The following is a 26,313-nucleotide window of genomic DNA, read 5'->3' on the forward strand; positions in this document are numbered from 1 at the left end:
CGATACACGCAAGTGAGGGCATTTACGAGGCAACAGGTGAGGGAATTCCTGCAGCTCCCGACGCAAGGGATCCAGGATAGAGTGATTTGGGGGGCATGGGTTGGAGAAGGTAAAGTGTCGGAAATATACAGGGAGATGAGAGACGAGGGGGAGACGATGATAGAGGAGCTGAAGGGAAAATGGGAAGAGGAACTGGGGGAAGAGATTGAGGAGGGGCTGTGGGCAGATGGCCTAAGCAGGGTAAATTCCTCGTCCTCATGTGCCAGGCTTAGCCTGATTCAATTTAAGGTTCTACACAGGGCGCATATGACGGGAGCAAGACTGAGCAGGTTTTTTGGGGTGGAGGATAGGTGTGGGAGGTGCTCGGGAAGCTCGGCGAACTACACCCACATGTTCTGGTCGTGTCCGGCACTGCATGAGTTCTGGGAGGGTGTGGCAAGAGTGGTCTCATAGGTGGTGGGGGTCCGGGTCAAACCAAGCTGGGGGTTAGCTATATTTGGGGTTGCAGAAGAACCGGGAGTGCAGGAGGCGAACGAGGCCGATGTTTTGGCCTTTGCGTCCCTAGTAGCCCGGCGAAGGATTCTACTTATGTGGAAAGAAGCGAAGCCCCCGGGCTTGGAGGCCTGGATAAACGACATGGCAGGGTTCATAAGACTGGAGCAAATAAAATATGCGTTAAGAGGATCGGCTCAGGGGTTCACCAGGCGTTGGAAACCGTTTCTTGACTATCTCGCGGAACGATAATGGAAAAACAGAACAGACAGCAGCAGCAACCCGGGTGGGGGGGGGGGATTATTTTGTGTTTTGTTTTTTGTTTTTCTTTCTCTCTTTATGCTAGTTGTGGATAATTGCTTCTTGTGTAATATTTTTTTCTCATTTGTTGTTAGTTTAATATATTATTTAAATAACGGTTAATGTACATTTTATTATTAAGTTGTAAAGATGGAAAATTTTTGTTTGAAAAATTTCAATAAAATATATTTTTAAAAAAGTAACCTTGGGCGGGATTCTCCCCGACCCGGCGGTGGGTCGGAGAATCCCGCCCCTTCTTTCTGTAAAGTTTTATACCGCCCCTTCTTTGCTCCCTATTGGTTTACAAGTTTTGAATTGTGACTTCTGAATGGTGGTCTTTATCATCTCTCACATTGATATCGAACTTACTGGCTGTACTCAGTTTGTTGCATTGTCACATTTGTAAAACTGTTCTGCAAAACTGGCGTGTTCCCACAGTATACATTCCCACGGACATTTTGAAAATTTGGAATATATCTATTTTCCTGCAGAGGGAAATCCGATGCCACACATGTTCCATCCCCGTAGGGGGGCATAACACATAGAATCACTTGTTTTTGGTGAATTCTTAATGAAAAAGAAGCTGGTCCCTGAAACCGCACTCACCCACTGGATTACTTGAGGTGGCACTTTGGCAAAATTAATTGGGGTGAACTAAGATAGGCAATTTGAAACATTACTATTTACTTAATTATTGCAGGTTTTTCAAGGATGTGGCCAGCCTAAACTATTGCATGGGCGTACGTCACGCTCCATTTCAGAAAGCTTTAACATCAGGTTCAGGCCCTACAGCCCTGAGGAGCATCCAACTACAGCAGCGGGCACAAGCCTGGACAGACTGGTGAGTATTCACCTGCCTTTTCTGATTGCTTCCTCTGCATATCCATCAGTGGAAAATCATGTTATTATTTACATCTCTGCATTTCAGGTTACTGTCAATTATTGCTCCCATTCAACAAACTGGTCACCGAAGTCAGAAGGCGGCCATTTAGAGAATCCACAAAAGGGATTCTCAGGTGCAGTCAGGGAAAACATTTTTTGAAAATAAAAACAGAAAATGTTCGAACAGCTCAGCAGATGTGGGAACATCTGTGGAGAAAGAAACTGAGGGCGGATTTCAACCAAAAGCTTTCTCAGTATAATTTTGGGCAAGTTTTGGTGGGGTGTTTCCCGCCAGCTTTTTGGGTGACATCCACACCGCACAGATGGGAAATGCTCCCACCATCCAGCCACCCCCCCCAACCCCCAAGTGAGGACACCCATCAATGGGGTTACTGAGGGCCCTCCTCTTTTCAGGATCCCCATCCATCCACCCCCCAACCTTCATGTGGTCCCTAATTCCCCTCTTTCCTGGTCATGGACCCCTAAAGCCCCAACTCTTGGCAATGCCACCTGGGCACCCTGGCACTTCCACCCTGGCAGTCCACCTGCTAGCCTGACATGTCACCCGGACACCGTGGCAGTGCCAGGGAATTGCCAAGGTGGACAGATGCCTGTGGGAATGTCAGTGTGCCACCCTGCACTGGCCCCGACCACCCAGGGGTCTCCAATGACCCAGGAGATCCCTCCAGGTGCCGTTACGCCTGGTCAACGTTTGTGTGGACCAGTACTAAATGGCGCCCTAGCGAGGTCTCCCAGTTGAGGCCGCCAGGTCCTGGGCTCTAGGAGAATTCAGGAGAATCACCCAGTGAGAGCGAGATCAAGATTGCGATGCCTCGCGATGTTCAGCCGAATCTCTCAAGATGTTTCAAGCATCACAATTTCGTGAGAGACACCAAGTCGAGGGCGACGAACCGGTACATCACGCCCTGAGTTAATGCTTCGAGTCCAGTATGACTCTTCTTTGCAACTGAAGCAGACATTTTCTGAGGAAGTACAATGAGGGACCAATGAGATTATATGGATTTTAGCAAAGCTTTTGATAAGGTCTAACATGGCAGATTAGTCACAAAAGTAAAAGCCCATGCGAACCAAGGAAGGCTGTTTCTGGTGGGCTTCCACAGGGCTCATGTTCACTTGCTTTTTGTATTATATATCAATGATTTGGATTTGAAGTATGATTAAGAGGTTTGCAGACAATACAAAAATTGGCCGTGTGTTTGAAAATTAAGAAAAAGGTTGCAGACTGTAAAATGATATCAGTGGGACTTCCAGTGACGGCAGGCGGGAGGCAGCTGCGCATTGGAGGGCTCCCGTTCGGGAACTGCATTATCGGGGGTTAACGCCCGGTCCTAGGGCCAGCGAAGGCAGTAAAAGTCGGGAGACAGCACAGAGGAGGGGAATGTCGAAGACCAGCAAAATAACGGCCGTGAAAAAAGCAGCTGAAAGTCCGTCGGGGAGTGGAAAGGTCACCGCGGGGTCAGTAAAGAAAATGGAAGCTGGAGCACCAGGGGAGGCCGCATTGCCCACGGCTGAAGAAATGACTAAGGTGATGGCTGCGGAATGGGAAAGGCAGTTTACAAAATACATGGAGACAATGAGGAAGGAGGTGAGAGAGGTTTTGAGTGCGCTGGTGGAGGAGGCGGTTTCCCCGGTGATGACGGCGGTGGCGAGCGCAGTGGCGGAGGTGCGAGAGCAAGGGGAGGCGCTGAAGGAAGTGGAGGAGACGGTATTGCAGCACGGTGATCAACTTGCCTCGATGGGAAGGAGATGCGGAAGGTGATGGACATTAACAAGGATCTGCGAGGAAAAATGGAAGACCTGGAAAACAGATCCAGGCGACAGAATTTGAGGATTGTGGGGCTGCCCGAAGGAGTTGAAGGACCAAAGCCGAATGATTATTTTGCCGCGATGCTGGCGAAACTATTAGGGGAGGGGGAGGATCCCTCCCGATACGAACTGGATCGGGCTCATCGGTCATGGAGGCCTGTACCAAAGGCGAGTGAGCCGCCAAGGGTAGTGACTCGGTGCTTCCGTAGGTACAGTGTGAAGGAGAAGGTCCTGAGCTGGGCCAAGCAGAAGCGGGTGGTGCAGTGGGCTGGAGCTGGTATCCGTGTATACCAGGACTTTACGGTGGAGCTGGCAGGGAGGCGGGCTGCCTTCAACCGGGTGAAGAGGGCACTGTACATTAGCAAGGTGCAGTGCGGCATTGTATATCCAGTGAAGCGGAGGGTGACTTACAAGCTCAGGGACTTTTATTTTGGAACGGCGGAAGCAGCGGAGGAGTTTGCGAAGGCAGAAGGACTGTGGCAGCACTGAGAAATTGAGAAATGGCCATGTGCCGATGTAACCTCATGACTGTATTTTCTTCTTTTTTGTTTCACTGCGTGTGGGTGTAGGGGCTAAAGGAGCCAATGTTGTATATATTTGGACAAGGGAAGTGATGGGACTTTCACTCGAAATGAGGGCTCTTTGGGGTGGAGGTGGATATGCGTGTTTTGTGTGCTAAGGGGATCTCTGGGCTTTCCTCAGGCCGGGCAAGGGGGAACGGGACCCGGGCGGGGGCCTCCACGCTGGCCGGTTTAAGCCGGCCAGTGAACGGGAGTGAGGTGGGGTGAGGGGCTGCGGCCATCGGAGCCTGGCAGAAGAGGGTCCGAGTGGTCTAGCCGGGGTGGAAAGTTGGGGGGAAGGAACCGAGGTTTGGGGGAGGAGTTTTACAAGAGGCAGTGGACGGGAGGAGTTGGAGACTTGAGGGGGGGGGGGGGTACAACTCTTGGGTATCATGTACGGTACTCTTTCAGAGGCTGGATGGTGTTGAGTGTGGGGGGGAGGGGGAGTGGACTCTATAGGTCAATGGTGACCATGGGCGGTCCCGGACTCCTTTTTCTTTTTCTCCTTTGTTTTTTGTTTCTACCGTGGGAGGGTTTGTTTTATTGGATGCATATATTGACAGGTGGGCCGTTGTTTGGGGTGGTGGGAGGATGGGATCGTTGTTATTGTTAAGGGGATTGATTTTGTATTTGTTACCGTTTACTGTTTGTGGGTGGGGTGTAAATTTTGAAGGAAAATGTGAAAATGGAGAATAAAAACATTTTTTTCAAAAAATAATATCAATGGACTAGTCACATAAATGGAACAGTGGCAAATAGTGTTCAATCCAGAGAAGGGTGAGGTAATGAATTTAGAGAAGGGTAACAAAGCAAGAGAATACATGATAAATGGTAGGACACTGAGAAGGGTAGAGAAACAGAGGGACCTTGGAGTACATGTCCACAGATCCATGAAGATGGCTGAGCAGCAGATAAGGTGGTCAAAATGGGTGGCAGAGTAGCACAATGGTTAGCACTGTCACTTCACAGCTCCAAGGTCCCAGGTTCGATTCCTGGCTTGGGTCACTGTCTGTCTGGAGTCTGCACGTTCTCCCCATGTCTGCGTGGGTTTCCGCCGGGTGCTCCGGTTTCCTCCCACAGTCCAAAGATGTGCAGGTTAGGTGGATTGGCCATGCTAAATTACCCTGAGTATCCAAAATAAAAGGTAGGTGGGGTTACGGGCATAGGGTGGAGGTGTGTGCTTAAGTGGGGTGCTCTTTCCAAGGGCCAGTGCAGACTCGATGGGCCAAATGGCCTCCTTCTGCGCTGTAAATTCTATGAAAAGAGAAAGAGGATACTTGCCTTTATTATAAGAGAAGAGTTGGACAGTCGTTTTAGAACTGCCTACACCACAAGTTAGGCCACAGCTGGAATACTGTGTGCTGATCTGGCCACCACATCATTAGAAAGATGTGACTGCACTACAGAAGGTATCGAGAAGATAAATCAGGATGTTGCCTGGTTTGGAGAGTTTTCATTATGAGGAAGGATTGCATAGGCTGGGGTTGTTTTCTTTTGAACCGAGGTGGCTGAGGGGCGATTTAATTGAGTGTAGATAATAATGAAGAATCTTGATTTGATGGCTTACTCCCCTTGATTGATAGGTTCATACCCAAGGGGCATTGATTTCGGGTAAGAGGAAGGAAGGTTAGAGGGGATTCAGCAGGAATATTTTTCACCCAGAGGAGGGTGGGGAATTGGACCCATGACCCACATGGCTATGGACCAAGAACCCGAAACTGGGAATTAGGCTGGATGGCTACTTGTTGGCTCGTATGGATATGATTGAAAAGCCCTCTTCTGTGCTGTAAATTTATATCTATGATCTGATTGATGTTAAATGGATAAGAAAATCATAGACTTCATTGTTTTCTAATAATAAACTCGGGATTATCTTTTGATAAATTTGAAGTGATTACATATTGACTGTTAGCGCTTCAGCAGATGCCTTAGTGATTCAAGTGTTCATTATGGATTGCTTCGCACCATGGTTTATCTACGCGCATCAATGAGATTATTGCCTCAGATCACTCTTGAGTGTTCAAGACTCACAGATTAACGCTTGACAAAAATGGGACACTTTTTATACTTGTGTGCCATAATACTCATTAAGCAAAGCTCAAATGTTGCTTTGCTGCATTTACCATCTAACCTTAATCAATCCAATTCACCAAGATTTGTTAAAACTGCAATTTTCAGTCCTGTATTGAAAGGAACAGTAATGGATGGCTAGGCTAAGCTATGGAAGATCTCTCCATCCTGTTACCTTTTAGGTTGATATGATCTGAGGAGAAGTGACAGATGTTGACCATTCCATTATTGCAGCTTTGGACACCATTTAAAGTTGGTGCAAAACGTATTTTCTAAGAAAACAGTGGACGGCAGAGTGGCAATGCAGTTCCTTCATTTACTCTACAGCAGAAGTGACAACTTCTGGCATATAATGCAACCTAAAATTTGTTTCAGTTTGAGCTAACACTGATACAAAAGCTAGCTGCAGTTAAAGTACGGTGCAACATATTGGGTTAGTGGTGGGTGGATTGGGAGCTGTTCTTTTTTGTTCGATTTGTGGATAATATTATCCTCTAGGGGGACGGTACAGTGGCACAGTGGTTAGCACTGCTGCCTCACGGTGCCAGAGACCCGGGTTCAATTCCGGCCTTGGGTCACTGTCTGTGTGGAGTTTGTACGTTCTTCCTGTGTCTGCGTGGGATTCCTCAGGCTGCTCTAATTACCTCCCTCAGTCCAAAGATATGTGGATTGCCCCTTAGTGTTGAAAGGTTAGTTGGGGCTGTCGGGATAGGGCAGGGGAGTGGGATTGTGTAGTGTGTTCTTCCAGAGGGTTGGTGCAGATTTGATGGGCTGAATGGCCTCCTTGTATAGTGTAGGAATTCTATGATTCCATGATTTGCAGGAATCTGTCATGATGAATGTGTCCTCCTGCAGTCCCCCCTTCCAGATGTCATTGTTACCTTGAATCGGACTTACTGTTGGAGGCAGAGGATCAGAAAATACTAGTTGAAAACATAGCCAATTATTCCTCTCAGAAAATTGGTGGTGTTGTTGATAGTGAGGCGGACAATCTTAGGTTACAGACTGATATTGATCAGCTGGTAAATTGGGCAGAGCAAGGGCAGATAGAATTTAATCCTGATAAGTGTGAGGTGATACATTTTGGGACCTCTAATAAAGGTAGGATATACGCAATGAACGGTAGGTCCCTGGGAGTATTAAAAAACAAAGGGACCTTGGTGTCCAAGTCTATGGTTCCCTGAAGATGGCAGCACAGGTGGATAAGGTGGTAAAGAAGGCATACGGAATGCTTGTCATCATTAACCGGGGCGTAGAATATAGGAGCATGGAGGTCTTCGTACAAATTTATAAAACATTGCTTAGGCCAAAGATGGACTACCGGGTGCATTTCTGGTCGCCACACCAGCGGAAGGACGTGATTGCTCTGGAAGTGGTGCATTGGAGGTTCACTACGATGTTGCCTGGAATGTTTCAGCTATGAGGAGAGACTAGATAGGCTGGGATTGTTTTCCCTTTTTAAATAATAGGGTTACATTAGCTACCCTCTAATCTGTAAAACTGTCCCAGAGCCTACAGAATCTTGAGAAATGGCCACCAATGCAGCTACCGTTTCTAGGCCACTTCCCTAGGTGCTCTGGCATGTAAATTATCAGACCTTGGGGATCCATCGGTCTTCAATCCCATCAATTTCCCAATACCATTTCTCTATTAATACTGACTTTCTCCAGTATCTCCCTCTCACTGTTCCTCAACATTTCTGATACATTATTTGTGCCTCCATTGTGAAGACAGAGCCAAAGTATGTACTTAGTTGGTCAGTTATTTCCTTGTTCCACATGATGAATTCCCATGTTTCTGACTGTGTAAGGGGCCTACATTTGTCTTCACTTTATACGTACTCAGAAGTTTTATAGTCGGTTTTTATGTTCCCTGTAAATGTACTCTCGTACCCGATTTTCCCATTCTTAATCAACTGCTTCCAGTCCTCACGTCTGCTGCTTTTTCTGACCAATTTGTATGTCTCTTCCTTGGATCTAATACCATACCCGTTTACATCTATTTGCACGATTAATTCACCCACTTTATTGTGAGTGCTCTGCACATTGAAGCACAAAGCTTTAAGACTTGTCTTTTTAACTTTCCTTGTCCTATTCCCATTATTTTTCACTGTGGTCCTGTCTGTTTGATTCTGCTCCTTGGTTTCTCTGCCTATCACTTTTCTTAATCCCGTTTCTGACTTTTGTTACTCCTCTTCTGACTTCTTGCATAGGCTCTCATCGCCCTGCCAATTTCCATTAAACCCTCCCCAACCACACTCGCAAATTCTCCCCCAGGACATTAGTCCCGGTCCTGTCCAGGTGTTACCCGTCTAGTTTGCACTGGTTCCACCTCCCCCAGAACCGGTCCAAATGTCCCAGGAATCTGGAATCCTCTGTCCCACACCATCTTTTCAACCACATATTCATCTGATATATCCTGCTAATTTATAGAATCATAGAATTTACAGTGCAGAAGGAGGCCATTCAGCCCATCGAGTGTGCACCGATCCTCGGAAAGAGCACCCCCTTTAATCCCACGACTCCACCCTATTACTTCAACCCCATCTAAACTTTTAGACACGAAGGGGAAATTTAGCATGGCCAATCTACCTAACCTGCATATCTTTGGACTGTGGAAGGAAAGCGGAGCACCCGGAGGAAACCCACGCTGACACAGGGAGAAAGTGCAAACTCCACACAGACAGTCAGCTGAGGTCGGAAACGAACCCAGGAGCTTGGTGTATTCTGCTTTTAGGACCTCATCCTTTTGTTTTAACCTATGTCATTTGTACCAATGTGTACGACAACCACAGGCTGTTCACCCTTCCTGAAGCCACTCTCGAGACATCCTTGACCCGAGCACCAGGGAGGCAAAATACTATCCTGGAGTCTCGTTTGCAGGAATAGAAATGCCTATCTATTCCTCTTACTATTGAATCCCCCATAACTATTTCATTCCCACACTTTCTACTCTTACCTTATGCATCTTCACTGTGATGCTGACTACTTGATACTATTACGGATCTGTTCCCCTTACAATTGAATCCCCTATAGCTATTTCATTCCCATACTTTTTACTCTTCCCCTGTGCATTGTCACTCTGATGCTGACTGTAGGATACTGTTCCCAGACTGCTTCACTGCGAAGCTGACTGCAAGACAATCTTCCCAGACTCTAATCTACGTGGACATGTCAGGTCACGTTATCAGGAAAAGAGATAACAGCACTCTCTTAATTATTGCAGAAGAACATAGAACATAGAACAGTACAGCACAGTACAGGCCCTTCAGCCCACGATGTTGTGCCGACCATTTATCATAATCTAAGATCAACCGAACCTACACCCCTTCAATTTACTGCTGTCCATGTGCCTGTCCAAGAGTTGCTTAAATGTCCCTAATGACTCTGACTCCACCATCTCTGCTGGCAGTGCATTCCACACACCCACCAATTTCTGTGTAAAGAACCTACCTCTGACATCTCCCCTATACCTTCCTCCAATCACCTTAAAATTATGTCCCTTCATGACAGCCATTTCCACCCTGGAGAAAGGTCTCTGGCTATCCACCTTTATCCATGCCTCTCATCACCTTGTACACCTCTATCAAGTCACCTCTCTACCTTCTTCGCTCCAGTGAGAAAAGCCCTAGCTCCCTCAACCTTTCTTCATAAGACATGCCCTCCAGTCCAGGCAGCATCCTGGTAAATCTCCTCTGTACCCTCTCCAAAGCATCCACATCCTTCCTATAATGAGGTGACCAGAACTGGACACAATATTCCAAGTGTGATCTAACTAGAGTTTTATAAAGCTGCAGCAAAACCTCGCGGCTCTTAAACTCAATACCCCTGTTAATGAAAGCCAATACACCATACGCCTTCTTAACAACCCTATCAACCTGAGTGGCAACTTTGAGGGATCTATGTACCTGGACCCCAAGATCTCTCTGTTCCTCCACACTTCCAAGGATCCTGCCTTTAACCCTGTATTCAGTATTCAAATTCGACCTTCCAAAATGAATCACTTCACATTTATCAAGGTTGAACTCCATCTGCCACTTCTCAGCCCAGATCTGCATCCTGTCAATGTCCTGCTGTAACCTGCAACAACCCTCAACACTATCTACAACAACCCCAAACTTCGTGTCATCGGCAAACTTACTAACCCACCCTTCTACTTCCTCATCCAAGTCATTTATAAAAACCACAAAGAGCAGAGGTCTTAGAACAGATCCCTGCAGGACACCACTGGTCACCGACCTCCAGGCGGAATACTTTCCATCCACTACCACTCGCTGTCGTCTTTCGGCCAGCCAATTCTGTATCCAGACAGCCAAATTTCCCTGTATCCCATGCCCCCTAACTTTCTGAATGAGCCTACCATGGGGAACCTTATCAAATGCCTTACTGAAATCCATATACACCACATCCACTGCCTGACCTTCATCAATGTGTCTCGTCACATCCTCAAAGAATTCAATGAGGCTTGTGAGGCATGACCTGCCCCTCACAAAGTCTTGCTGACTATCTTCAATCAAACTATGTTTTTCTAAATAATCATAAATCCTATCTCTCAGAATCCTTTCCAATATTTTGCTCACCACAGACGTAAGACTGATGGGTCTGTAATTCCCAGGGATTTCCCTATTCCCTTTCTTGAACAGGGGAACAACATTCGACTCCCTCCAATCATCCGGTACTACTCCAGTGGAGAGTGAGGACGCAAAGATCATCGCCAACGGCGCAGCAATCTCCTCCCTCGCTTCCCGTAGTAACCTTGGGTATGTCCCGTCAGGCCCAGGGGACTTATCTATCCTGATGCTTTTCAAAATTTCCAGCACATTCTCCTTCTTAATATCAACCTGTTCGAGTCAATTAACCTGGTACACACTGTTCTCATGAGCAGCAAGGTCCCTCTCTCTAGTGAATACTGAAGCAAAGTATTCATTTCGAGCCTCCCCCGTTTCCTCAGACTCTAGGCACAAGTTCCCTCCACTATCCCTCATCGGCCCTACTCTCACTCTGGTCATCCCCTTATTTCTCACATAAGTGTAGAACGCCTTGGGGTTCTCCCGAATCCTTCCCGCCAGGGCTTTTTCATACCCCCTTCTAGCTCTCCTCAGTCCATCTTTGAGTTCCTTCCTGGCTACCTTGTAACCCTCTAGAGCCGAGTCAGATCCTTGCTTCCTCAACCTTACATAAGCTTCCTTCTTCCTCTTGACTAGAAGCTCAATTTTTCTTGTCATCCAAGGCTCCTTCACCTTACCATTTCTTCCTCGTCTCAGTGGGACAAAACTATTCAGCACTCGCAGCAAGTGCTCCTTAAACAATCCCCACATTACTATTGTGCATTTCCCCAAGAACAATTGTTCCCACTTTATGCTCCTCAGCTCCTGTCTAATAGCAGGACATGAAACTGTTTTGGTTAATGTGTTGTATTGTGCTCAAAAATAATCTATTCTTCGTTTTAAGCATCGCCATGTCATTAGGATTCATTTGAAAGCTCATTAAAATTAAAATGTACCTATTAGGAAATTATTAAGCTGCCTTGGACCTAATTAACTCCCAAGTTTTTATTTCTCTGTGGTCACTCACTGCAAACAGAAAATGATAAGTATTTTTTTTAAATCAAGAAAACATTATAGGTCACCACAGGTAGAAAGAAAACTTCTGGGTTCCATTTGGAATAGTATAGAATTGATGTTATTAGATTTACAGAAATGCAATCTAACCTTGTTCTGACCCAGCAAGCCAGTTGAAGCATTCCACATTGCTGCAAAGGATTAGGAATCACATTTGATCTCACTAACACAATGAAATCACAATGTGAGAACAACGTATATTCTGAGGGTCTTTGTCCCTCAGAGAACAGAAACATTTCTCATTCGAAATTTGGGGAATTTTGACGCTGTGGACCATCAACTCAGAACTAAGCTTTGTGGGAGATCACTTTGCACCTTTTCACTGAAATCCTGATGTCAGTCATGCTGCAACGAAAAGGCCCCAAATATTTCACAGGGAAGAAGCTGGGGCCAAAAGCAGAGTGTGAAAACAATCTAATATTGGTAAAAACAATTCCTCAAAGATATATAAATTAAAGATAAATATGCAAACTTACATTTCATAGAATCATAGAATCCTTATGCAGAACGAGGCCATTCGGTCCATCGGGTCTGCACTGGCCCTCCGAAAGAGCACCCTACCTACGTCCATTCCTCCACCCACCCCATCCTATCCCCGGAAACCTAGCCTGCACATGCCTGGACACTAAGGGCGATTTAGCATGGCCAATCCACCTAACCTGCACATTTTTGGACTGTGCGAGGAAACGAGCACCCGGAGGAAACCAACGCAGACACGGGGGGAAAGTGCAAATTTCACACAGGCAGTCACCCAAGGCTGGAATTGAACCCGGGACCCTGGAGCTGTGAGACAGCAGTGCTAATCACTGTGCTACCATGCTGCCCATTACATTTGTGTAAGGAATTTCAGAAACATTTTAACAACATTCATGTGCAATAAATTTCTCTTTAATATAAATTTACAGCACCCAATTTTCTTTCCAATTAATGGGCAATTTAGCCTGGCCAATCCAACTACCCTGCACATTTTTGGGTTGTGGGGGAGAGACCCACGCAGACACGGGGAGAATGTGCAAACTTCACACGGGCAGTGACCCGGGGCCAGGATCGAACCCAGGTCCTCAGCGCCGTAAAGAATTTCACCCTGCCGCCCATGTGCAATAAATTAATATATATTATTCAATTTAATTTACGAAAATAATCCATTTTTGAGGACGTCTTGTATGCATAATCTGAAGGATATTCGTGGTAAACAAGACAAGGCAGCATTACCCCTCTGCACATCTTTCAGCATCTTGAAAAACTTGCTCAGGCGGAGCATGAAGTTCAAATCTCCCGACACCCTGCCCTGACAATGTGCCAAAATCCTAACTGCAAGCATTGCGAAGCTATTGTAATTTTAAAAAAGTATAATTTTTTGAAATTGAATGGAATGTTGTTTTTTAAAAAAATATTTTTATTCTCCTTTTTCACAGTTTCTCCCAAATTTACACCCACCAACAATAAACAATAATCAGCAACAAATATGTCAATCCCCAAAACAATAACAACGATCCCATCCTCCCACCAACCCCCAAACATTAGCCTGCATGTTTACATAACCAAATGACAAAAAGGAATCAGGGATTACCCATAGTCACCATTAACACACACCGCCCCCCCTCCCCCCAACCCTCCCACCCATCCCCCCCAACTAATGTTCGATGTTATCCAGTTCTTGAAAATACATAATGAAAATTGCCCATGATTTGCAGAACCCCTCCGTCCTTCCCCTCAGTTCAAACTTAACCTTCTCAAGAGTCAAGAATTCCAACAGGTTCCCCCGCCACGCCAGGGCACAGGGTGGAGAGGTTGCTCTCCATCCCAACAGGATCCTCCTTCGGGCGATCAACGAGGCGAAGGCTACGATATCTGCCTCAGCACCCGTTTCCAACCCTGGCTGGTCCGACACCCCGAATATGGCCTCCCGGGGACCCGGGTCCAGTTTCACGTGCACCACCTTGGAAATTACCCTAAAAACCTCCTTCCAGTAATCCTCTAGCTTTGGACAGGACCAAAACATATGAACGTGATTATATCACCCCCCCCGCCCCCCGCAACACTCACACACATCTTCTACTCCTTCAAAGAATCGGCTCATCCTCGACCTCGTGAGGTGTGCTCTGTATACCCCCTTCAGCTGTATCAGCCCCAACCTCGCACATGAGGTGGAGGCATTTACTCTCCGGAGCACATCACACCAGACCCCCTCCTCTATAACCTCTCCCAACTCTTCCTCCCACTTTGCTTTGATCTCTTCCAGTGGTGCCTTATCCTCTTCCAAAATAGCTCCGTACACCACTGACACTGCCCCTTCTCCAGTCCCCTTGTCGTCAGCACCTCCTCCAGCAATGTGGAGGCCAGTTCCTCCGGGAAGCTCTGTATCTCCTTTCTGGCAAAATCTCGAACCTGCATGTATCTAAACATTTCTCCCTGCTCCAGCCCATACTTCGCTTCCAGCTCCTTCACTCCTGCAAACCGACCCCTAAGAAACAAATCTTTTAGTGTCTTAATCCCCTTCTCTTCCCATTTCCGAAAATTTCCATCCCACCTCCCTGGCTCAAATCTGTGGTTCCCCTGAATCCGCATTTCCCTTGACCCTGCCCCTAGCCCGATGTGTTGGCGAAACTGCCTCCAGATTTTCAATGAAGCTATTATTACAGGACTCCCTGAGTATTACCCCGGAGCTATCGGGAGCGGCGTTGTTGCTAGTGCTTTCAGTCCCGACCGACCCCCTGCACAAACCCTCCTCCATTCTGACCCACTGGGAATCAACCCCTCTGACCCAGCTCCGCACCTTCTCCACATTCGCCACCCAGTAGTACTACAGCAGGTTTGGAAGACCCAAACCCCCTGCCTGCCTTCCCCTCTGTAGCAGCACCTTTCTCACTCTGGCCACCTTCCCTTCCCATATGAACGAGGTAATCCCTCAATCTCCCTTAAAAAAGCCTTTGGCAGGAAAATCGGCAGGCATTGAAATCGTGGCAACACGTTCATTTTACCCGCCTGTACCCGACCCGCCAGTGACAGAGGGAGACCATCCCACCTTCCCAGATCAGCTTTCACTCTCCCCACCAAACTAGAAATGTTGTACCTGCGAAGCCTCCCCCACTCCCGGGCAACCTGCATCCCCAGATACCTAAAGTGAGTCCCTGCCCTACGGAATGGCATCCCCCCCACCCCCGGCCGAGACACCACAAAATTCTCACTCTTGTCTAGGCTCAGCTTGTACCCCAAGAAAGACCCAAATACTCGCAGCAGCTCCAATATTCCCCCTATCAACACACTCGGTTCCCGACACATACAGCAGCAAGTCGTCGGCATATAAGGCCATCCTATGCTCTATCCCCCCCCCCGCACTATTCCTTTCCATGCTCCCGAACTTCTTAACGCGATGGCCAACGGCTCAATCGCAAGTGCAAACAGCAGGGGGGACATAGGACAACCCTGCCTCATCCAGGAGAGAAAAGTATCTCGAGCTGATGTTGTTTGTGCGGACACTCGCCCTCGGCTCCTTATATTGTAGCTTTACCCAGTTCACAAATCTTGGTCCAATCCCAAACGGCTCCAGAACTGCCATCAAGTACCCCCATTCTACCCGATCAAACGCCTTCTCGGCGTCCAATGCCACAACTACCTCTGTTTCCTTCCCTTCCACCGGTGCCAGAATGACGTTCAAAACCCTCCTAATGTTCGAAAAAAGCTGCCTCCAACTCACGGACCCCGTCTGATCTTCACTTGTCACCTTCGGGAGGCATTCCTCCAGCCTACTCGCCAGTACCTTCGCCAATACTTTTGCGTCCACATTCAGAAGTGATATGGGCCTAGACGACCCACACTCCGTCGGATCCTTATCTTTTTTTAGCAACAGTGAAATCGATACCTGCCCCAAAGTTTGCGGCAACACCCCCTTCCCTATCGCCTCTTCAAATATCCCCACCTTCAGGGGTGCCAGCTTATCCGTGAATTTTTTATAATATTACACCGGAAACCCATCCGGCCCTGCCACCTTCACTGACTGCATCCTCCCAATCGCATCCTTTATCTCCTGCTCCACTATTGCTCCTTCTAATGTAGCCCTGTCCCCCTCCCGTAGCCTCGGGTACTCCAACCCATCTAGAAATTCCTGCATCTCACGGTCTCCCCCAGGTGGGGGCCGTGTACAACCTCTCATAAAACTCCTCAAAAACCTTGTTAATCAGCTCCGGAACCACCACCAACTTCCCTGCACTATCCCTCACCTAAAAAATTTCCCTTGCCGCTGCTTCCCTCTGGAGCTGACCTGCTAACATCTCCATGTTCATAAACTGCACCCCTTGTTCGTCTCAGTTGGCGCACCGTCTTCCTGGTAGACAGCCAGTCGAAGCTCGCCTGTGTTGCTAACTTTTGGTTGGTTCAAAATTGGCTCTGTTTTATAACCTTTGCTCTCGAGTCGCCAGGTATCTTTATGATACCGCCACAAGGTTCAAGTTCAAGCAATGATCAATAACTCAATACACCGATTAGTAAGATTCAAATCAAAGCACATTTATTATACACAGTAATCGCTACTCATGCACAAATTCTATTTCTAAGCTACTTCTACAACTAACAGGCCTATACTTAGCTTCGGACTGGCCCACCAGGTCAGGGGAACAAATGGCCTTTCGTTCGGGTTCTGAGTCTGCGGGATTCGAACTTGGTACGGATTGGTAGCTAGGAGCGCCTATCTCGTAGCGAGCGTTGACTTAAGACTTACTGGATCTCGGCGGCAGCTGCACCGGTCACAGTCAAGGTTGGTTCGCGTTGCTGAGTGACCCGGTCAAGAAGAACGATTTGAACTTGGGGGCTTAACCTTATAGTCCTCAGGGGCTTCCCGCCTTTCGGGGCGGACCCTGTACCTGGTTCCAAGTGATTGGACTTCGTTCCAATCGCTTGGTTCGATTTCTTCAATACTGGAGCGGTTCACTGATCGATGGGCGGTCTTGAGGTGTCCGTTAACCTCTTTTGTGTTGGCTCCTGCTGGCGCCGGGAAGTCTGGCTTGGCTTTGTTTATCCCAAATGTTTTGATTGTTCCCGGGGATCACTCATTAGTATGTAGATGGCTGCTACATTATTATGCAGATGGCTGCTTGTATCGATGCTGTGTGTGCTTTTTCAGAGTTTAATACACAGTAACTTGCACCTGCTAGTTTCTGCCTGTGTTGGCTGAATTTCCCTTCAGTCTTTGCTGTTCTCCATTTTAAATCGTGACTTGGCCAACCCAGATGGCTACACATCCTCCTTGTGATCCTAACGCGAAGCGTGAAGGATCACATAACTGCGTTGTTTTTCATTCCGTGACCCATCGAGCACTCTTCTATGGCCTCTTAGATATTTCCTTAGATATCCACGGTCGATTTTCCCTCTTTCTACCGTTCTTCCTTTTTGTTGGTATAAACCTTTGCTGAACATTGTGAAAAATCGCTTGGAAGGTTCTCCACTGTCCCTCAACTGTTTCACCATAAAGTCTTTGCTCCCAGTCTACTTTAGCTAGTTCTTCTCTCATCCCATTGTAATCTCCTTTGCTTAAGCACAAAACACTAAGGATCTATGGTCAGTCTCCACTGTGAAGGTTGGTAGACCGTAGACGTAGTCATGGAACTTTACAAGGCCGGTTAGGAAGCCCAGGCACTCTTTTGCTATCTGGGCATACCACTGTTCAGTAGGAGTCATGGCCCTTGACACATAAGCTACTGGAGCCCAGGACGAGGAGTCACCCTTCTGGAGGAGCACCGCACCAATGCCGACCTGGCTTGCATCCGTGGAGATTTGTGTCTCCCTGTCCGGGTCAAAAAACGCTAGTACCGGAACAGTGGTGAGCTTTGCCTTTGGCTCGAGCCACTCTGCTTGGTGTGTGGGTAGCCACTGGAATGAAGTGGACTTCTCCACCAGATACCTGAGAGCCGTGTTGTGTGAGGCCAGGTTGGGAATGAATTTTCCCAAGAAGTTCACCATACCGAGGAAACGTAGTACCACCTTTTTTTCTTCCGGGGTCTTCATGGCGTTAATGGCCTTGACTTTGTCCGAATCTGGACGCACACCCTGCTGGGATATCTGGTCACCCAAGAACTTGATGGATGACATGCCAAAGGAACACTTGACCTTGTTCAGCTTGAGGCCGTTTGCCTGGACAGGTCAAAAGACTTGTTTGAGACGTGATATGTGGTCCTCGGGGGTCATGGACCATATGATTACATCATCTACGTAGACACGCGCACCCTCAATGTCCTCCATCATCTGCTCCATGATCCTGTGGAAGATTTCAGAGGCTGAAACAATGCCGAACGGCATACGGTTATAACAGTACCTGCCAAATGGTGTGTTGAACGTGCAGAGCTTCCTGCTGGACTCGTCCAGTTGTATCTTCCAGAAACCACGCGATGCATCTAGCTTCGTGAAGAATTTGGCGTCTGCAATCTTACAGGTCAGTTCCTCCCGCTTCGGGATCGGTGTAGTGTTAAGTTCCGGTTAAGGGGCGAAATTCTCCCCCAACGGCGCGATGTCCGCCGACTGGCGCCAAAGACAGCGCCAATCAGACGGGCATCGCGCCGGCCCAAAGGTGCGGAATGCTCCGCATCTTTGGCGGCCTAGCCCCAACATTGAGGGGCTAGGCCGACGCCGGAGGGATTTCCGCCCCGCCAGCTGGCTGAAAAGGCGTTTGTCTCCCTGCCAGCTGGCGCGGAAATGCGGCGCATGCGCGGGAGCGTCAGCAGCCGCTGATAGTTTCCCGGCGCATGCGTGGGAGCGTCAGCGGCCGCTGAAAGTTTCCCACGCATGCGCAGTGGGGAGAGTCTCTTCCGCCTCCGCCATAGTGGAGGCCGTAGCGGAGGCGGAAGGGAAAGAGTGCCCCCACGGCACAGGCCTGCCCGCGGATCGGTGGGCCCCGATCGCGGGCCAGGCCACCGTGGGGGCACCCCCCGGGGTCAGATCACCCCGCGCCCCCCCCAGGACCCCGGAGCCCGCCCACGCCGCCTGGTCCCGCCGGTAAATACCAGGTTTGATTTACACCGGCGGGACAGGCAATTTCTGGAAGGGACTTTGGCCCATCCGGGCCGGAGAATCCAGCGGGGGGTCCCGCCAACCGGCGCGGCCCGATTCCCGCCCCCACCCAATCTCCGGTACCGGAGACTTCGGCGGGGGGTCGGAGAATGACGCCCAAGATCTTTGGAATCTATGCATATCCGCAACTCTCCTGAGGGATTCTTCACACAGACCATCGAGCTGACCCAGTCATTCGGTTCCGTCACTTTGGAGATTATGCCCTGGTCTTGGAGCTCCTGTAGTTGTGCCTTTAAACGTTCCTTCAGAGGAGCCGGCACCCGGCGTGGTGCATGGATCACAGGCGTGGCATCAGGCCTGAGTAAGATCTTGTAGCAGTATGGCAGCGTGCCCATTCCACTAAACACATCCAGGTATTGCGCCAGGATGTCATCAATGTCAGCCTGAAGATCCACTTTGGAAGAAGACATGGCATGGACTCCCTGTACGAGGTTGAATAGCTTGCATGCATGGGCACCGAGCAGGGATGCCTTGTCAGGCTTGACGATTTCGAATCGCAGTGTGGCATTGATGGTCTTGTTGGAGACGAACAGATGACAAGATCCTAATGCAGTTATGGCATTGCCGTTATAATCGAGGAGCTGGCAGGCTGGTGGAAGAATTTTGGGTTGCTTTTTAATACGGTCAAAATCAGCTTGAGAGATGAAATTTGCTGGAGCACCAGTGTCCAGCTTGAACTGGGTGCTGCATTGATTTACGTGTATGACAGCACGCCATTCGTCCGCAGAATCCACATTGAGGATAGATAGGCGTCTTGCTGAATTTGCGGAGGCATACTCGCATGTAGTGATGATGCCCACACAAAATGGGGCCTCCAGGCAGTCATCCTCTGGATCCGTAGTGCTACCAGGATCAGAATCCAGTAGACCTTGCTGTACACATTGAACGCGTTTGCGTTGGAAATGGGATCGCCGGCCCTTGACCGCTGGCAGACCTGCACAAGGCTGCATAATGTCCAGGCTTCCCACAATTTAAACATCGCCTGCCTTTTGCAGGGCATTGCCGCTTTAAGTGGGCGGTGCCGCAGTTCGGGCATGTCATGACGTTGATGTCGTTATGCTCCGTGCGTCGTCGCACATGCGCAGTGCGGTCAGCCAATGTTCACACCTGCGCAGTTTGGTCTTCGGCCGCTTCGTTCTCCCGTTCGTTTTGCGCATGCGTGGGGCCCCGGGAAAAGCGCGCAAAATGGCCGCCTTCATCGATACTTAGGCGCTGCATCCGGGCGATGGCCTGTACACTCTCTGCCTTGTGGGAGGCAAGTTGTTCATGTTCTGCCGAATGGAAACGGGAGTACCGATTTCTCGCATGCTCATGCACTTTACACGTCTCGATTGTGACTGGCAGGGTCATGTTTTTAATTTTGAGGAGTTGCTCCCGCAAGGAATCGGAGTGCACCCCAAACACGATCTGATCCCTAATGATGGAATCAGCGGTGTCACCATAATTGCAGGACTGCGCTAATATACAGTCACAAGTGGAGTACCACAAGGATCTGTTCTGGGGCCGTTGCTGTTTGTCATTTTTATCAATGACCTAGAGGAAGGCGCAGAAGGGTGGGTGAGTAAATTTGCAGACGATACTAAAGTCGGTGGTGTTGTCGATAGTGTGGAAGGATGTAGCAGGTTACAGAGGGATATAGATAAGCTGCAGAGCTGGGCTGAGAGGTGGCAAATGGAGTTTAATGTAGAGAAGTGTGAGGTGATTCACTTTGGAAGGAATAACAGGAATGCGGAATATTTGGCTAATGGTAAAGTTCTTGAAAGTGTGGATGAGCAGAGGGATCTAGGTGTCCATGTACATAGATCCCTGAAAGTTGCCACCCAGGTTGATAGGGTTGTGAAGAAGGCCTATGGAGTGTTGGCCTTTATTGGTAGAGGGATTGAGTTCCGGAGTCGGGAGGTCATGTTGCAGCTGTACAGAACTCTGGTACGGCCGCATTTGGAGTATTGCGTACAGTTCTGGTCACCGCATTATAGGAAGGACGTGGAGGCTTTGGAGCGGGTGCAGAGGAGATTTACCAGGATGTTGCCTGGTATGGAGGGAAAATCTTATGAGGAAAGGCTGACGGACTTGAGGTTGTTTTCGTTGGAGAGAAGAAGGTTAAGAGGAGACTTAATAGAGGCATACAAAATGATCGGGGTTGGATAGGGTGGACAGTGAGAGCCTTCTCCCGCGGATGGATATGGCTGGCACGAGGGGACATAACTTTAAACTGAGGGGTAATAGATATAGGACAGAGGTCAGAGGTAGGTTCTTTACGCAAAGAGTAGTGAGGCCGTGGAATGCCCTACCTGCTACAGTAGTGAACTCGCCAACATTGAGGGCATTTAAAAGTTTATTGGATAAACATATGGATGATAATGGCATAGTGTAGGTGAGATGGCTTTTGTTTCGGTGCAACATCGTGGGCCGAAGGGCCTGTACTGCGCTGTATTGTTCTATGTTCTATGTTCTATACGGAGATGAGTTATAAAGGATTGAAAAAGTTCATCCTTACCCTGAAGGCGTTGCTGGAAGACATAGCGCTCAAAGCTCTCGTTTGTTTCGACTTCACAGTGACTGTCGAAGTTCGCTAAAACGGTTTTGAATTTGGTCTTGTCCTCGCCGTCGGTAAAAGTAAGCGAGTTGAAAATCTGGATGGCTTGGCCCCTGCAGTTGATAGGAGCAGCGTGATTTTTCTGGCCTGAGGCCTCAATGTAGAGAAGGAACCTCTGCTTGAAGACCCGCCAGTTGGCACCAAGATTGCCGGAGATCCGTAGCTGTAGAGGGGCCTGGATCTTCTCCATGGCGCTGGAAGGCACTTGCTGGTCGTCACTGAATCACTCGAGGTAACCCACTTAAATAAAGTAGACTACTGGTACCATACCATGTTAATCATCCTGGGGTAACACGGACTGCAACTGGATGCAGTTGCACTTGAAAGTAGACACCAAACTTTGATGTTAGTTCAATACTCTTTATTGAACTTCTTGAGCAGTGCCCACAGTTTTCTGTGGGTTGACACTCTACTACTCTAAGTGTGCTAACTATAACTAACTAGACCAGACTAGCTCTGAGCCACATGTAGAAGGTGCTAACTGATATATACACCCTGGCTGTCACTGCAGTTGTCACCAGTGGAAAGAGGCAGAGTGCTGATGCCTCCTGTATTTTACAGTGGGAAACCCCCCTCTAGTGTTCTGCCTGGTGATTGGTTGCGTTCTGTCCTGTGTGTTGATTGGCTGTACTGGGTGTCTGTCACTGCCTGTCTGTATCTCATTATTTGCATGAGTGCATATCATGACAGTTGTCATAATAATAAATGCTGGTATTGTTAATTTTAAAAGTATTGCATTTTATTGGAATGCTAATTCCAATGCACGGTGGCACAGTGCCAGGGACCCGGGTTCAGTTCCGGCCTTGGGTCACTGTCTGTGCAGAGTCTGCATGTTCTCCCAGTGTCTGTGTGTGATTCCCCCGTGTGCTCCGGTCTCCTCCCATGGTCCAAAGATGTGCTGGTTGGTTGGATTGGCCATGATAAATTGCCCCTTAGTATCCAGGGATGTGCAGTTTAGCTTATGGGGTTAATGGGATAGGGCAAGGTGGGTGGGTGAGTGGACCTAGGTCGGGTGCTCGTTCAAGGGGTTGGTGCAGACTCAGTGGGCCGAAGGGCACTGTAAGAATTCTATGATTCTGTGAGATCAAATGAGGCGATGTGTTGTAATAAGTGCATTAACAGAGTGTGTTCTCCTCAATCTCTAGGCTCATCAAACTACTTATCTATTAGGCAGGGAATGTCATCCCCTGGATCGTACCGACCACAGACACATCTCTGGGAATGACCAAAAACTTTCATTCCCAAAAACTCTGGAGTAAAACCTCAAACACATAAATCTCTTCATCTTGTTACAGGGGCCAAGTCCAGTGAGTTCAGGCAGTTTCACTCAATGTCTGATGTGAACAATGGCTCCCCAAAGTGGAAAGATGTACCTCATTCTAACACCCCTCAATTCGATTTGTACGAACTTTATTAAAAAATGTAAATTGAAAACTAACTATAGTTAAACTTAATAGCAAGAACAAGGGATCAAATTTGGGAAGAAGTGGTATATCAATGAGTATAGACAAAGCAATAGAGGAAGCTAATAATGTGGGAAAGGATAAAAAGACCATCAAATTTCAAGAAAAACAAAAACACAACAATATAACCAACCCCCCCGCCCCCCCCCCCCCCCCGGCCAAGCACAAACCCAGTCACATGGCTTACACAAACAGCGCCACCTTCCCAGCCACTCCTCCATTGGTTCTCCTGTCCTTACTCATCTCTTCCATGCCTCCCCTTCTACCCCCTCCTCCCCCTGCTGACAGCTTACTTTTTCTCAAAGAAATGAACGGCTGCCGAGCAAAACTATGCAACGAGCCTCTCAAGGTGAATTTAATCTTCTCAAGCCTGAGAAACCTCGCCTTGCCACAAACCCATACCCCCGATTTTGAGGGTTTCGAGTCCCTCCATCCTAGTAGGATCCATCTCCGGGCCACCATGGAGGCAAAGGCCAGCAGAGAGGACAAATCTAAGAGTAAATCAGCAGATAAGGTTGAAGTTGCGAAAATAATATAAGGACAAAACTTAAGGCTCTATACCTGAATGCAGAAAGCATTTGAAACAAAATAGATGAACTGATAGTGCAAATAGTGGTACATGAGTAATAACCATTCCAGAGATAAGGTTGCAGGACAGCATAGATTGGGAGCTGAATATTGAAGAGTATTTGACATTTCGGAAAGATAGGAATCTAGAAAGAGGTGGAAGGGTGGCTCTTTTAATTAAAGAAGATATTAGCATTAAAGTGATGACCTAAGTTCAGGAAATCAAGATAAGGAAGTGGTTTGGTTGGAGGAATGATAAAGGCACGATTTCAGATGGAGAGGTGTACAGGCCCCTGAACAGTAACCAAATAGTAGGATGGGGCGTCAAAGAAGAAATAATGGGAGCTTCTCAGAAAGGTACAGTGATCATCATGGGTAATTTTAATCTACATATAGACTGGAAAAATCAGATGGGCATAGGGAGTGTAGATGAGGAACTTATAGAATGTTTTCAGGATAATTCTTTAGAACTGTGCATTCATGAGCCAACCAAGGGCCAGGTTGTAGTAGACCTGATATTGAGAAACAAGATAGGATTAATGAATTACTTCATAATGAAGGTAACCCTAGTGTGGATTTTCTGGCCTTGCCTATGGTTGGGATCATCCAGGCCCACCAAAAGTCAATGGATGTCTAACTGCTCGTCACATTCCCAACGGCAGGTCCCATCATAGCGGGGTTGGAAAAAAACACCCAAGGTACCAGCGATCATATTATGATTGAATTACACATTCCGTTTGAAGGAGAGAAGAGTGGGTTCAAGACTAATACTTTAAACTTCAATAAGGGCAATTATGAGGCCATGAAAGCAGAGTTAATCAAAGTGAACTGACAATTTAGGATAAGAGATGGACCAATAGAGATGTAGTGGCAGATATTTAAGGTTATATTTCAGAATATACTGAATAGATATATTCCAATGAGAAAGAAAAATTCTAAGGGAAGGACCCACCATCCGTGGTTAACTAAAAAATAAAGATACTGTATGTGGTAATACCAGGTATTGCAGTACCTGGGAGGTGGATGACCATTGGCTAGACCTAGGAGTCTACCATTGGCTAACATACATAGCTCCGCCCTGAGAGGCGGGGTATAAGAACCAATGCCGTCCCAGCAGCCTTCACGTTCTGCATCGAAGCTGCTGGGTACAGTTCTAGCTGATTAAAGCCTATTAGTTATGACTCACCTTGTCTTGAGAGTAATTGATTGTGCATCAATTTAATCAGCTACTACTTCTGAAAGGGTGGATCTCCGCATCAAACCAGAGTGCCTTCAGCTCAGCCCCCACACAGACAGCTCCGCTGCTATCTTCAAGCACTGGCTGGCGTGTTTTAAGAGCTTCGTCGACACGGCCGCCGACACCCCCACGGAGAGGCAGAAAATGCACCTTCTACGCTCCCGGGTCAGCCCTGCAATCTACCCTCTGATCGAGGAGGCGGAGAATTATGCTGCAGCTATCGAGCTGCTGGTAGGACACTATATCCGACCTGTGAACCAGGTCTACGCCCGCCACCTGCTGGCAACTAGAATGCAAAGCCCTGAAGAAACACTGCTCGGGCTGGGCCGGAACTGTGGATGCCCGCCAGTTTCGCGGAACAAGCACACGGAACTTTTGATCAGGGATGCTTTTGTGGCAGGTATGACTTCTCCCAATATCCGCCGAAGGCTCCTAGAAATGGACACACTGGGACTTACTGAGGCACGGGCCCTGGCGGGATCGATGGACGTTGCGTATAAAAACGCGCTGGCATTTGCCCCCGGACGCGCGGCGCCACCCTGGGCTGCGTGGCACCCCCTAACGGCAGCCCCCCAGACCTATCCCCTAACCCCGCAAACCTGTGCGACGAGATGGCCCACTATCGCTAACAGCCAACGCTGCTTTTTCTGCGGGCAGGCGAATCATCCCCGCCCTTGCTGCCCGGCCCGCACCGCCACCTGCAAAGGGTGCGGCAAGAAGGGCCACTATGTCGGGGTCTGCCAGGCCCGCACCGTGGCCGCAGTCTCCAGTGACTATGGGCAGCCTTTAGTTCAGGTCCTGGTCGTCCAAAGCCCACCGCCGCCCTCCTATCCCCTGGCCGCGTGCGATCCATGGGCGTGGCCATTTTGTCCCCGGGCCACCACGCTGGATGGGTGGGCACCGCCATTTTGTCCCTCACCCTGCCGCCATCTTCGGCATCCCCGGACTCCATGTGCGACCCGTAGCTGACGCCATCTTGGATGGGGCCTCAAGCCCCCAGCACAGCCGACTCCACGCTATCTGACCAGAACTTCCCCTTGCTGCAGCTGGCCTCCGTTACCCTGGACCGGCCTCAAGCCCCCAGCACATCCGACTCCACACTGCCTGACCAGAACTTCCCCTTGCTGCAGCTGGCCTCCATTACCCTGGACCAGAGTTGGCCCCGGACGCGAGCGAAAGCCACCACAATGATTGCCATTAACGGCCACGTGACGTCGTGCCTGATCGACTCCGGGAGCACGGAAAGCTTTGTCCAACCCGACACGGTAAGGCGCTGTTCTCTTGTCACCCATCCCGTAAGCCAATGGATCTCCCTGGCCTCCGGGTAACACACAGTGGAGATAAAGGGGTTCTGCCTAGCGAACCTCACTGTCCAAGGCAGGGAATTCCGCAATTTCCGCCTGTACGTTCTGCCGCGCCTCTGCACAGCTACCCTTCTTGGGCTGGATTTCCACTGCCACCTACAAAGCCTGACTTTTAAATTTGGCGGCCCTATACCCCCCCTTACTGTCAGCGGCCTCACGACCCTTAAGGTCGACCCGCCTTCCCTGTTTGTGAACCTCACCCCGGATTGCAAACCCATCGCCACCAGGAGCAGACGGTACAGTGCCCAGGACCGGACCTTCATCAGGTCCGAGGTC

General features: G+C 48.6%; 1 protein-coding gene across 1 annotated transcript in view; it reads left to right on the forward strand.

Moving 5' to 3' along the window:
• gpc6a (glypican 6a) overlaps positions 1–26,313 on the forward strand; it is a 1,492,324-nt gene that overhangs the window by 1,381,402 nt on the left and 84,609 nt on the right. Inside the window, exon 6 of the mRNA XM_072476229.1 lies at positions 1,493–1,633. Coding sequence (XP_072332330.1) covers positions 1,493–1,633 — 141 coding nt within the window. The remainder of the gene's footprint in view (positions 1–1,492; positions 1,634–26,313) is intronic.

The sequence above is a fragment of the Scyliorhinus torazame genome, chromosome 15, assembly GCF_047496885.1.
Source record: "Scyliorhinus torazame isolate Kashiwa2021f chromosome 15, sScyTor2.1, whole genome shotgun sequence".
Taxonomy (NCBI): Eukaryota; Metazoa; Chordata; class Chondrichthyes; order Carcharhiniformes; family Scyliorhinidae; genus Scyliorhinus; species Scyliorhinus torazame.